Source organism: Trachymyrmex septentrionalis, unplaced genomic scaffold, assembly GCF_001594115.1.
Source record: "Trachymyrmex septentrionalis isolate Tsep2-gDNA-1 unplaced genomic scaffold, Tsep1.0 scaffold29, whole genome shotgun sequence".
Lineage (NCBI taxonomy): Eukaryota > Metazoa > Arthropoda > Insecta > Hymenoptera > Formicidae > Trachymyrmex > Trachymyrmex septentrionalis.
Genome location: NW_017305451.1, coordinates 2,107,765 through 2,121,004, shown reverse-complemented (window position 1 = coordinate 2,121,004; position 13,240 = coordinate 2,107,765). Strand labels below are relative to the sequence as shown.

Sequence of the window (13,240 nt, the reverse complement as noted above, 5' to 3'; positions counted from 1 at the left end):
GTAGAGAGTATGTGGTACGAAATCTATCCACAGTTCGACGGATGGTTTGCTCAGATGGACGATTATGTGCGCCATAAAAATCACGAAGTCGTCTATAAGTTGCGCGAATCGACGACTGATTTTCAAAGTAAATTTGGATAATTTGGTAGCGTTGTTCAAGCGTGAATCTATTCATAATGATTTACCAGTGTATACTAAAAGAAATAAAAAAAATTTTTTTATTAAAATTTAATTTTTTTTTATTTTTTACAATTTCAAGTTCTATCGGGCTTAAAAAAACACCCTTTATATATACAATGGTAAAACCGAGAGAATCGTGAGATAAGTCCGCGTTGCAATTCTGCTGCATCGTCAGAGATCTTACGAAGCGTTGCGAGGCGAGATAATCCCGAAGAAACGACCTCAATGAAGTTTCGCGCAATTTCTAATCGGGTGCCTGGGACGAAACGCGATTTGAACAGTCTATCCCGAAGCGAATATCGTCCGAGTTTCCTGGCGAACGGACTCGAGAACTCGAGAAGAGAGGTCGGAGAGTGGAAGATGCGATTGCTCGACCCAGCGGCGGAAGTGGCGCGGCGAAGCGAACAAGAAGAACGCAGAGAACAGAGGGAAGATTGCGAAGGAAGCCTCGAACTGGGACTGGAAATAGAAACGAGGAGCTCGTTCCGGGGAATTTCATCGGCGCGAAGGGATGGAGAGGCGAGACGAGAGGGGAAGGTAAGAAGGGACACGGCAGCGGGTGCGAAAACTATTCAAACTGCGATCGTCGCAAAACGGCCGCGCCGCGCCGCGCCGCGCCGCGCCACGATGGATTTAGAGTGACTGCACAAACACACGTATTCTTATGTACATCCGCGATGTGACTCGCCTGCCAAACGACTGCGACGCCTCATATATTTCAACGAGTTGAATCGACGTTTGGCGTGTCGCGGCACTTGCGGCATGTAATGAGTGTGGAGACCCTCCAATAAGAGTCTGGACACGAACCGCAGTTTTGTATGTAAGACAGTAGGTAGAACAATAAAAATCTATGAGATACAGGGACATACATTTTATTATTTCTCTCTTTCTCTTTCTCATTCTGTTTTATCTTTCTTCAGTTTATCTCCCCTTCCCCCCCCCCTCTCTCTCTGTCTTTCTCAGGAGTTGTTAAAACATGACGGATCAATCGAAAGTGACTTTCCAGTGTCCAAACTCTTATTAGAAGTTCTCTAGTAGTGAGTAGAGACTCAATAACAAAGTTTAGCTACGAGCAATTTTGTTAAAAGAAAAAGAAGGGTATACGTACCTTCTTTTTTTTTTTGCTATATCATTCTAACTTCTACTATCTTCTCTTTAAATTTCTTGAAGTGAAATCTCACTCCAAGAGAGTGAAAAAAAAATTTTTGGAGAAAAGTGAAAATATTTCACTTCTTAAAAGAGTCAATTTTTACTATTTTTCAAAAAATGAAATATTTTCACTTTTTTTCAAAAATGGCTGCATTTTCACTCTCTTGGAGTGAGAGATTTTACTACAAAAAATTTAAAGAGTTACTCATTCCAACTTACTAAAGTTGACGATGGAATAATAAAAAGTTTGTAGCCTCTGTGTAGTGTTTCTAGTAATATTCGCCCAACAATGCCAATGAAGAGAATATAACGATAGCCGCAATATGGCCGTTCAATGCGGGCGCCTAAGAAATTTCGAAGCTCCTCACGGTAGTTGACGTGGATTTATTCACCTCGCGACGCGGTTTCAGATCTCGAGGCGTTCTCTCGTTCATAAGAACATTTTTTTTTATTTCGTCGAGCTAAAATTATTTCTGGTCTCGTTGCTGCAACGGAGATATTTCATTGAGTACAAATAGATTTACCGGAATGTTCATGGCGACCATTTTAAACGCACCGTTGTGGGGTTGATACGATTACAAGCGTCGGCTGTTTGCTCAGGTTAGAACGGACGTAGACCACTATGATTATTCTATTCAACAGTATTCACCCCCCGACCGGATTCGGAGCGAGCTGCTTTTTACGAGCAGCGAGGAAGAAGAATGGCCCGTTCTGATCGAAGGACTTGTCCGCGACTTGAATCGCAAGAGGTCTTTACGAGCGGAGATAAAGGTTTCTGAGAAGCGAGATAAACGTGAAATTTTTAATCTTTAAACCTCGGGAATTCAAACGCGAGATTATCCGGCTAGATATTAAGAGAGCGTACGTATTGCATAAAGAGGGAAAAAATTATATTTATAATCGAGAGGAAGTAATTTTTCGACGCATGCGGCATACGTTGTATAAGCGCCGTTATTAATTGTAACCAAGTCCAGTGTCCACTCTGTATCGTAAATGAAGAACGGATAGTTGCATAACCGCTTTGTGACGCGATAAAGAACGCGCCGCCGCTTCTAAAGTTCTGTCTCTCTTTCATAACCGCGTCTCTATATGTCACTTTTTGTTCGCGCGAATATATTGCAAGAACGGAGACTACAGTGCGTTCATTCATTTGCAGGAATTGCCGTTTCATTGCTCGTTTCTGCGACATTTCCCGTCCACTCGTGATTAAACCCTACGCTGAGGAAGACTCAATCCGCATACATCGATTCTCGCGCATGAAGTTTCCTTCCCACCTGAATTCCACTCATCGATTATCCCACTGGAATACACGTGATCTATTTTCGGCGCAGATCAAACGTTCCGCGAGATGTCAGAATTAGGCGCGTCGGAAATCTGGTTCTCGCGAGTTTCAAATAAATCGTTTATACAATTCAACGTACAATTCAACGTCAAAAAGAGATTTAACAGTTTTTTCAAAGGATTTCTGCCGCTCTTTCAATTCATAGCGATAGCACGATATCCGTCAATCCTTTTCCCTTTGAATGCTGCATCTTTTTGTCTACGTCAGACATCGAGGGATTATTTATCACTTTATCGTGAGAATATTAATCTGGGTTACATTCCAAAAGATCCTCTCTGAGGAAAATTTTAGCCGATGTTGTAATATAGTTGCTCTCTAAAACTTTTAGAGTTAAAGTTCACTCTGAAGAATAAAACCTCACTTAAAGACTGAAAATTGAGATACCTCTTTTTTAAGACTGGCTCAATTTTCACTCTTTCGAGCGAGACTCTACCTCAAAGAATTTAAAGAGGACGTGTAACTACATATCTCGAGTAAAATTTTTCTCGAAGAGGACGTTTTGGAATGTGAATAGTTTCTAGAATACTTTCAAGTTTATTCGATAATAATATCTTAATTACCAGCTAGCCCCATCCCACCCTTTCAAATATTGACAGGATAATTTAACGATGCGTGTCCACTGAAAAATGGATGGTGTCTGCATTTAACTCACGTACATCCGGCTATGGCTTCCGGCCGCCGAACATCTCAAAAACCCTTCGCGTGCCCAGTATCTTTCACTTCAATAAATCGATATTATTTATTGTCTTCTTTTCGCTTGCTAACTTTGCCACAAGCAGAGAGATATTTCTACTTCAATTATATTATCACTTTTTCTAAATACGAAATCACAACAATTTCTATCGCCTTTTAATACATATAACATTAAAATACTTTTAGACATCGAGCACCTCTTAAAAATTTATATTGGCTTCTATCATCATAAAGGGGTTTACGCAAAAAAAAAAGAAAAAAAAAGTATAGGTACATTGAAAAAAAAAGTTTAGTAATTAGCTAGCAAATGTTTAGTGAAATAATGTCAATTAAATGTTTGATTAATATAATAAAAAATTATTTCACTAAATATTGGTTTTCAATGTGCAATGAAAAATTGGCGGACGATTTCGTTCGTCGAATGACGGTCGAGAAAAGAAGAGTATTATTCAAACGTCGATATCACATTGTCATACAACAAGCATTAATCAGAGTGTACCAATTGAATGTTAATGACGTCTATTTATTAAAAAACAGATGCAGAGATAAGGCGATTTGATTCGCAATTTTCGTACGAGCGTATATAGAAATACCGCGGCGAACGGACGTGATATTTGCTGCGTAACATTACGTGCAATTTTAACGAATCGTATTCACTCGTGTAGCACTAATCATCATTTGCATCAACAAAACACGGTCTACAAAAAGCGACAGTAATAGAATTGCATTAATTCGTGCTGATAATTCTAAAATCAATTTCAAAAAACGTCTGAATAGATTTCTTCGTTCGACATAATCTGCATCAAATTAAAAATGTCAGTCATGTTTTTCGCATTAAATATTCATAATACATGTATAATTAAGTACATAATATTAGGTTAAGTAAAAAGTCATCGCGTTTTTTCAAAAGACATCTATCAGTAAAAACCGCAATTACTTTCTTACCAACAATATAAATATATCTTGATAGAGTAAAGTTTCAGCTTTAAAAATCTCTTTTTTAAATTATACGATACGACAATTTTTAATGGAGTTATGAGCAATTAAAGTCAAAATAATTCTTTTATTTAATCCGCGATAACTCAGTAATCAAAAGTCGTAGGAATATTAAAAAAAAAACGATTTTGTAGGGAAAGTATCAAGTTTTCACGATAGGTAATCGAAAATTTTCTCAAATTCGTTTTGGACACGTTACAAATTCACAAAGTGAGAAGAAAATTTTTCGTTTTTTTTAGCTCGTAGTTTTTGGTATGTAAAAATTATCAAACTCATATAAACTTAAAAAATGTGATAAGCTTTTAAAAGTAGAGATTTCAAGTTTTAAAACCCTTTTTTTTTAATTTGAATTTCATTCATTATTGACGAAGATATTGTATATACAACTTTGAGCTAAAAAATACGCGATGACTTTTTACTCAACCTAATATGTAATAATAAAAAATAATAATAAATATACAGGGTATTAGTTGAGTATGTTGCCATACTCAACAGAGCGATTCTTTGGTTTATTTCGAGTAAAAAAGTCCATATAAACATGTGTCATAAACGGCTTAGTTTCCGAAATAAAAAAATTTATGGCAACATATTTACCTAATACCCTGTATTTATTAATGTATTTCATAAACGATAATCCTCAATAATTAATTAAATTTTCGATAATTAAGATAATTAAGTCACATCAAAATTTCCATTAAAATAATATTCATTTAAAACACTCCAAAACGTCATATCTCCTAACCAACTCAAACCACCAAGAGCTTAATTTAGTAGATCCGTGAATATTCAATCAGTAACGTCATAATTAAAGCCGTACTTCCATTTCGCTAATTATAAGCAAGAGTCCATTACTACTTGTCGAAATATAGCTCCTACTAATTACATTACACGGATACGTAATAGGCGAGGATCAATCGAACGTTTCTTGGCCGCATTTTGAGACGAGATTTGTCGCGTCAACTCACAAACGATCGTCTCACAGAAATTAATTTATCAGGCAGGCCATAAATTGGCAATTATAAGTATCGCGTATTATCGAGAACGATATCTAAATGACGCGACTAAGACCTTCTCTCTTTTAACTCCAAAAACAACGTTCGTTAAACCGACAGTTTCACTCGCGCGGTTTCCCTCTTTCGCCAAATCTATCGCAGATTTGATTCAGGACGTTTTTGGAATCCCTTCGTATTCACCGCATCGCGTTCATTACATCGAGTGCCGTTCACTCTCGCCCAACAGACGGCAACCTCGACGACGATGACGAGGACGGCGTGGTGATAAAAATTTAACCAGGTAAAACATCGGTGTACCGCAGAAACGCTCTCGTACATAATTTCGTATTCCCGCGTTTGCGCTCGCTGATGAAAGTCTCGCAATTACGACACGAAACTTCAAGGAGTGCGCGAGATGCACCTGCTCTTACCTCTGTCAATCGCATTGCCAGTAAAATTTCCAGCAAACGCTATTTACGTTAATACAGTTTGTTAATACTACTTGATGCTATCTGAAATATTTGTAATCATCAAGTCATCTCGCGCAGGCCGGTTTTTACCTGCCCTCCTCCATTGTGAAATAAATACGAGGTTAATTCGAACGAAATCGAGGCTTTGAATAGTAAATTATTTCCGTGAAAATACGCGACTAAGACCCTCTCCAGCTCTCTCTCTCTTTCTCTCTCTCTCTCTCCCTCCGTTAATTAAGGCTGATTTAATTCCCGATTTCAAGTATGCAATTAAATAATGTTATCGTACATACCACACGCGTATCGCGCGCCACGTGGCGAAGTTAATTTATTAAATTTATTAAACGAACTTTCCAGGATTCGATAAACAGTTCTGTTCATATATTGTAACTAAAGCGAGAGACGATCTGTGATGTCATACGCGCAGATATCTATTGTTTGGTTTAGGAAACCGTCAAGATCACGTCAACACGTTGAGAAAAAAGGCAGAGAAAAAGAAAAGAAATATTCAAACTACAGATGTCCGAAGGTGAAAAGGATTATTTATCAAATGTCAAGATTTTCATGTGCCTGTCTCTGCCAATGTAGAACTTCGATCGAGTTCAGAAGTGACTCTTCATTTTTTTTCTTATTTTTAGAATTACTAGAAAAAGATGAAGAGTTAGTTAAACGAAGATTAAAATTAAACAATATTGGATAATAAGGCATCGAAGAAATAAATCGAAATAAGTCAATAATGCAAGCCATCAATATACGTCAACACTGGACGGATGAAAAACGTTAAAATTAAAACTACATTGACAGAAATGATCATCGCAAACCGGCGGAATTTCGGCTCGGATTTCGCCGGACGTCGAGTCCGTGCTCGCGACGCGAGAAAAGTAGAAGGACACCGGAAGAGACACGTCTCAGGGCGGAAACATCGCATGGCCAGCCGATCGACATGGCAAGAATCGCATCTGTCGGAATAACGCCGGTACGTGAACGATACGGAGACGATTGGATTTGGAGGATATGCTCACCCGCTCTCGAAGATGTCCTTCTCTTTGTCGTTGCTCTTCCTTTCTGTCCGGTCGCGACGCTGCACCGCACGCGCATTCGAATCGGCAGCGAGCCGATCGTTCGCAACACTCCGTGACGCGCTATCGGCCAACTATCGCGAGTGGAAAAGTGCTTTGGCACCGTCGCGACAGATACCGCCATTTTCCGAACGCGCACCGCGCACGCCACGGCCCGCGTGTCGCCATCTTGATAGTAAAAGGGAAAAAGAGATGAGTCTGTAATCTACATGTAACATCTATCGATACTCCAGATTACTGTAAAATCTGAAGAAATTTTGAGAAACTTAAAATGTCTATTATGGTCAAAGCTGGATCTTCATTGCTTAAAATAATTCAATCTTGAATTACTAATAAACACTATATATGTACTTGCATATATACCATGTTGTAGTATTTTTTGAACTGCCCGTCGAATTGTTTTTCTGGACTGTAAACGCAATTAAAATAGTAATCGCGAACTAAATTGACAAGCGATTTTAATGATTTGATGCTACAATCAAGCATCATGTTATGAAGATGTTAATATATTGAAAAACTGTTAATAAATTTATTGCGAAAAATATTACGGGTTCAAGTCTCGGCCGAGGTAATATTTTTCGCAATAAATTTATTATATAATTTAACATTTATAATTTAACAGTTTTTCAATATATCAACATTTTTACAATATGATGCTTGATTGTAGCATCAAATTATTAAAATTGTTTGTCAATTTAGTTAGCGATTACTAGAGTAGGTTTAATTGCGTTTATAGTCCGGAAAAACAATTCGACGCGCAGTTTGAAAAAGACTACAATATGGTATGTATGTAAGTACATATATAGTGTATATAAATAATTCAAGATTGAATTATTTTAAGCAATGAAGATCCAGCTTTGACCGTAATAGGCATTTTAAATTTCTCGTATTGATTGTACTTCTTACATATGCGATCTAAAATAAAGATTCTTAATACTGAAGAATATAATTTTATTGTAATTATTTGTTAAATGTAAACCAACTGATAATCAAGACTACCAGCATGTTTGAGCACGGTGTTGTTATGTCAGTGCAATTAATATTAATATAGTTTGTTTTTATATTTCCCTCTTTTTATCATTGATTTCAATACATTAAATTTGAATAAATATAAATATTTTAATTATATAATTACATATATGTGTAATATTGTAACTGAGTTTTTATTATTTATTTTTTATTTTTTTATTATATAATTTTACTTTTCTTTTTTTGTAATTTTTTTTTGTTATTTATTCTTTTAATTGTGTGACTTTTTAAAGAAATGTGTTGACTCTTACTTTGCCCTTTATTTATTATTATTTATTTAATATTGTATATGAATCTTATATTCTTCCAGAAAGTCTAAAAGTTATATACAGATAAGTACAGTCTTGGCTAAAAATATTAAACACCTTATATTAATCATTACTTAAAGTTTTTGGTCAAAATTTGATGGCATTTACCACAAATTTTTATTTGATTAAAAAATCCTTTTAATTTATGTATAATGCCAAAACAATACAGGTAACAGCTGAATTCCAGACAAATGACAAAAATATAATTAGTGCCTAGTATTTTTGGTGAAGGCTGTACATGATGTACCTATAAATGTGAACAATCGATTAGTATTCATATTGAAATTGACTGATAATTGTGTTGTTTTAATATACTTACGAATTTTTAGAGTAATTGACAATTAACTTCTAGAATATATATTCTATATACATATATGTTAATAGAGTATATATATTTTTGTCAACGAATTCATATTTAACAGATAAAAATACGTCAAAAATAACTACTCATATTTGCGTTGCAAAAAAAAGATCAAATTTTGTTGGACTGTGTTATCTCTAATTGTTCAAAGAATGATAACGAATGATTATAATGTAACAAAACAAGGAATTCACTTGTGACCTTTTCGTACAAATAACCGCATGCAATGATGATGCAACTGGTCATGTTCCGATATACATACACTGCCAGTACTGAAAATTTACGGTACATGTAACATGATGAACTAGATTTTCAATATCATAGCATTGTATATCGAAACATAGCCTATTTTATGATAGCAACATATTATATGTCGTAAGAACAATTTCCATTTACAATAATTTATTGTCAATAGATATTCAAAATAATCAATGGTTTATAATTAATAAATTTTATTAATAAAATATACGTATACATATACACTCTATTTATATAAAAATATGTATCATATCAAATGTAATATTTCTTGCATTTAAACTAGTACATCACGCGCGATATGTGAGTTGTCATTGCACATTGTAAACGCTATTAATAAAAAAAATATTTAAGTAAATCAAATTATTATTGTTACTTTATATCAACAAAGTTGTTTGCATTCTGAAAAAAATTATATTATTTTAATAAATTACAAATTTTTTTTGTAATTTAAAAAAATTTATCACAAAATTATGCACGATAATGAAATTCAACTGTTAATTAATGCAACTGAGCTGTAATTATTAGATACAAATATATATCTAAATACAACTCGCGCAATTTCTATAACTGCAATACGAATCTTTTATAATTACTATTGTTTTAAGAAATAATAAGTAATGATTCAATATACGCCGAATTTAATTTTCGTAATCATGTAGGTATCGAATTTTCAATAATTTTAAAGAAAAATGTATGAATTAAAAAATTAAAAGATTGAAAATGATAATTCCTCTAGAAATTCTCTTTAAAAATCTCTTTTTATCTTTTAATTTTTTAAATCTAAGTATTCATTTTTAAACAACGCAAATGCATTAAGTACTGAGTAGACTAACAATAAGCGTTAGATGTTTAAGTGGGGATGGCATGATAAAAACGTCAATGAGTCGGTGAAAACCGCATTTGGATAGTGACATTAATGTAGTATTGTCTTAGTATATTTTTATTTTATTATTACTGTTCGAGTACTATGATATTTTTAAGTATTGTATTAATAACTTTGGCATATGTTGCTATAAGATACTACATTCGGAATTATTGTCATCTGACATACGTTACAAGTGAAAACATTCTGCCAGGCCCGAAAAAATATATGACAAAGTATCTTCATGGGAATCCTGACGGTAAGAACACACATAATAATATGCTTGACTTATTAAAAAAAAGTACTTTTTTTAAATTAGCATAAAAAAGAAAGAAAAAGAATTTTCAAGACATTAAAGTTTATGATAAAAAGTACTTTTAGTTTGATATAAATTAAAGATGGAGTGGAATTCTACATCAACAAATTTTAGTTTATTCAATACTCGAACATTATTTTATTAGACTATTTCATGAAAATCATGAATACCTCTAAATACTCTAATAAATACTCTAATGCGCACTAGCAGTCCATATTAAAGCCGTTGTAAACTAATTTAATTTGTAAGTATAAAATGCAAATGTTTTAATTATAAAATACAGATTTTACTTAACAGCACAATAAAATGTAGTTGAGAATTTTATCGTTTAATCTGTTTTTATATTTATATTAAACACATATTTTTATGTCAATTTGTGTACAACACTTTATAATGTGCATCCAATCGAATTCGCCATTAAATATAATAATAAATTATTTCTGTTGCTTTATTTATTGAAAAGTATTGAAATAAAAGGAAATCAAAGATTAAATATTAAGAAATCATATTAGGGCTGTACATATTATTGCATGTATTATTGCATTATACACTCTAGGCTAGATATCAAACTGCTTCTCGAGGAAATGGACTGCAACGTTTACAAAACGTTGGCGTTCCAAGAATAGATATAGACACACGGAGATAACTTGTAGCTTTTATATATTATACATTATAAAAGAATACATCAAAATGTAAATATTTTATTTAAAAAAAAACATAAGATACATTTTCATTTTGTAGAATATTCATTTTTTTTTATACCTACGTGAAACGATTTCCTGCTGAACAAATTAATAGCTATAATTGTTGCCAAGCGTCAAATTGCATTAGAATTGATAACAAAGTCATTTGTTAAGTTCGTGTTTTTTAAGCAAAATCTGCATACATAATTAGATAGCAAATTGGCATTAAAAATCGAAAAAAACTTTGATCGGTTTTAATCTTTTTTTTTCCGTTTGCAATTTGTTGTCAGTAAACTTTGCACAATTTTGCCGATAATTTGATCTCATGTTGTGTTAGCAGATTTTATTGTAGGTATATTGCTATCAATTTATTAACATTAATAAATATAACAGAATTTGCACCAAATTTGTTTTCAATGGACTATTTTAAATAATTAACTGAGTGGGTACTTTAAACAATCTTAAATATAAGAATACTAAAAATGCCGGTCATAATTTTATTTTCAATAATAATATACAGACAAATAACATTATAAAAATATATTTTGAGGATAAAAAGATATAAAAAGATATAATTAATTTTTAGAGTTACTAAATATTTTATATATACTTGGAAAGTATTTTTCATCCCCATTCCAACTAGTGAAAAGGTTTGTTGTAGTATACGAACCAAATCAAATAAAGGTAAATGAATATCGTTTTTATTTTATTAACACATGCATTAATTATTTAATTAACAAATGTACGCAAGCAACATATACAAGGTATCCCGAAATTCGAGGACAATATTATTACAGCGCACAGCGTAAAATTTCGTGAAAAATTAAATTGAAAAATCCTCTACTATTTTGCAATTTTCACAATAGTTGACAAAATATTAATTATTAAATATCGCTGAATATTGGTTTTCAATAATTTTTTACTATTAAATATTATCAACTTTACAGCAAAAAACAAAAATTAATTTTTTTTCTGATAAAGCTCTAAGAATTTTTCAGAATTTTTTATTAACTTTTCAGTACTGCATTTTCTAATTGGAAAATTGCGAAAATTGCAAAAATTACAAAATAGTAGAGGACTTTTTGACTTAATTTTTCATGAAGTTTCACGCTGTAATAAAATACTGTCTTTGAATTTCGGGACATCCAGTATATATAATAAAAATGTTAATGTATAACTTTGCAGACTGTCCTAAAAAGCCGACATTGCTTAGACAAAAATATAATATTCTATAAATTTGCAGAAGAAATATTTGGCACAAAATTATTAACAGCTTCTGGTAAAGTATATTTGGAAGGATAAAACTACTAAATTTATGTAAGGAAGTGGAAGCATGCTATAACTATTTTATAATCGTTTATATATCACAAGTTTTATGTTATATTTAATCTTGTTATGGAAACTTATTTTTTATTTGTACTTTTATGTATTTGTGCTTTTACTTTATGATATTTTAATATTTATATTTTAATAGTAATGGAATCTTTTGAAGCAGCTTTTCTTATTAAATTTTTTTTTAATACGGTTAGTTAATCATTTTGCTTTTTACTATGTATTATAATAGAAAAATATTCCTTGTTTTAGAATCTATATGGAATCAAAATCGAAAAAGAATAGCTCCAGGCTTTAGTCTGAATATGTTGCAAAGATTTTTTAATACATTTGTTGAAGAATCTTTAATGTTGACGAACAAATTAGAAAAAGTTGGAATAAATGAAAACGAAATTATCTTCCTTGAACATATAGCAACATGTGCTTTAGACATTGCATGTAGTAAGAACATGCAATTTGTTTTACTTCTAAATTATCTACATGTTGTAAAGACCCATTCATGAAAAGCTAGTCATTCATGTTTGTTCTCAGTTCCGTTTCATCTGGATCTAGTTCAAACGAATAATTAGCATCATAAAAATTTGAAAAAATTGGAAATTTTATGATAAATTAATGATAACTGCTAATTTATTTCATTAATTATATAACTATAAATATCAGCAACTTAAAAAAAATTTTAAAGAATACTTATGCAAGAATATGCAAATTTTAAAACAAAAGCTTATTTTAATTATTTGTAATCATCATCTGTATGAAGTTTATTAATGGGTATCTATTAATGATTATTTTAATTACTATAAGTTTGTTACAACTTTAGATATTTTAATGAGATTTGTAAAATGTTATAAGAAACCTATATCAGAATATGATGTAGTAATCAAAATTATAATGTTACGTTAGTTATGTATTAATTAAAACAAACAAAATGGTTAAAATAATGAGATAAATTAATTTATGCGAATTTTTATTATTTTCTCAATTATATACTTTCACCTACTGGGTGCCAATTTATTAAATTCTTTTTGTAAATTAATATTTCAAACAACAAACTTTCTTTTCATGTTTAAAGGCACTATAATGGGCACCAAAATGGAATCAAATAAAAAAGATCAATATTTCAAAACAATTGTGAGGTATGTTGTGTCTTACTTAATAATCACGATTGATAAAATATTTTTTCTATATACACA

At 32.0% G+C, this 13,240-nt stretch overlaps 2 protein-coding genes across 2 annotated transcripts in view; one reads left to right on the top strand and one right to left on the bottom strand.

Moving 5' to 3' along the window:
* The window catches only part of LOC108749439 (dystroglycan), a 71,446-nt gene extending 64,548 nt beyond the window's left edge, over nt 1-6,898 (bottom strand). Inside the window, exon 1 of the mRNA XM_018488163.1 lies at nt 6,845-6,898. The gene's annotated coding sequence lies outside the window, so the exon portion shown is untranslated. The remainder of the gene's footprint in view (nt 1-6,844) is intronic.
* Nucleotides 6,899-9,771: 2,873 nt separating this feature from the next.
* The window catches only part of LOC108749297 (cytochrome P450 4V2-like), an 8,133-nt gene continuing 4,664 nt past the window's right edge, over nt 9,772-13,240 (top strand). Inside the window, exons 1-5 of the mRNA XM_018487896.1 lie at nt 9,772-9,978; nt 11,305-11,402; nt 11,904-11,997; nt 12,303-12,491; nt 13,120-13,183. Coding sequence (XP_018343398.1) covers nt 9,825-9,978; nt 11,305-11,402; nt 11,904-11,997; nt 12,303-12,491; nt 13,120-13,183 — 599 coding nt within the window. The 5' untranslated portion in view covers nt 9,772-9,824. The remainder of the gene's footprint in view (nt 9,979-11,304; nt 11,403-11,903; nt 11,998-12,302; nt 12,492-13,119; nt 13,184-13,240) is intronic.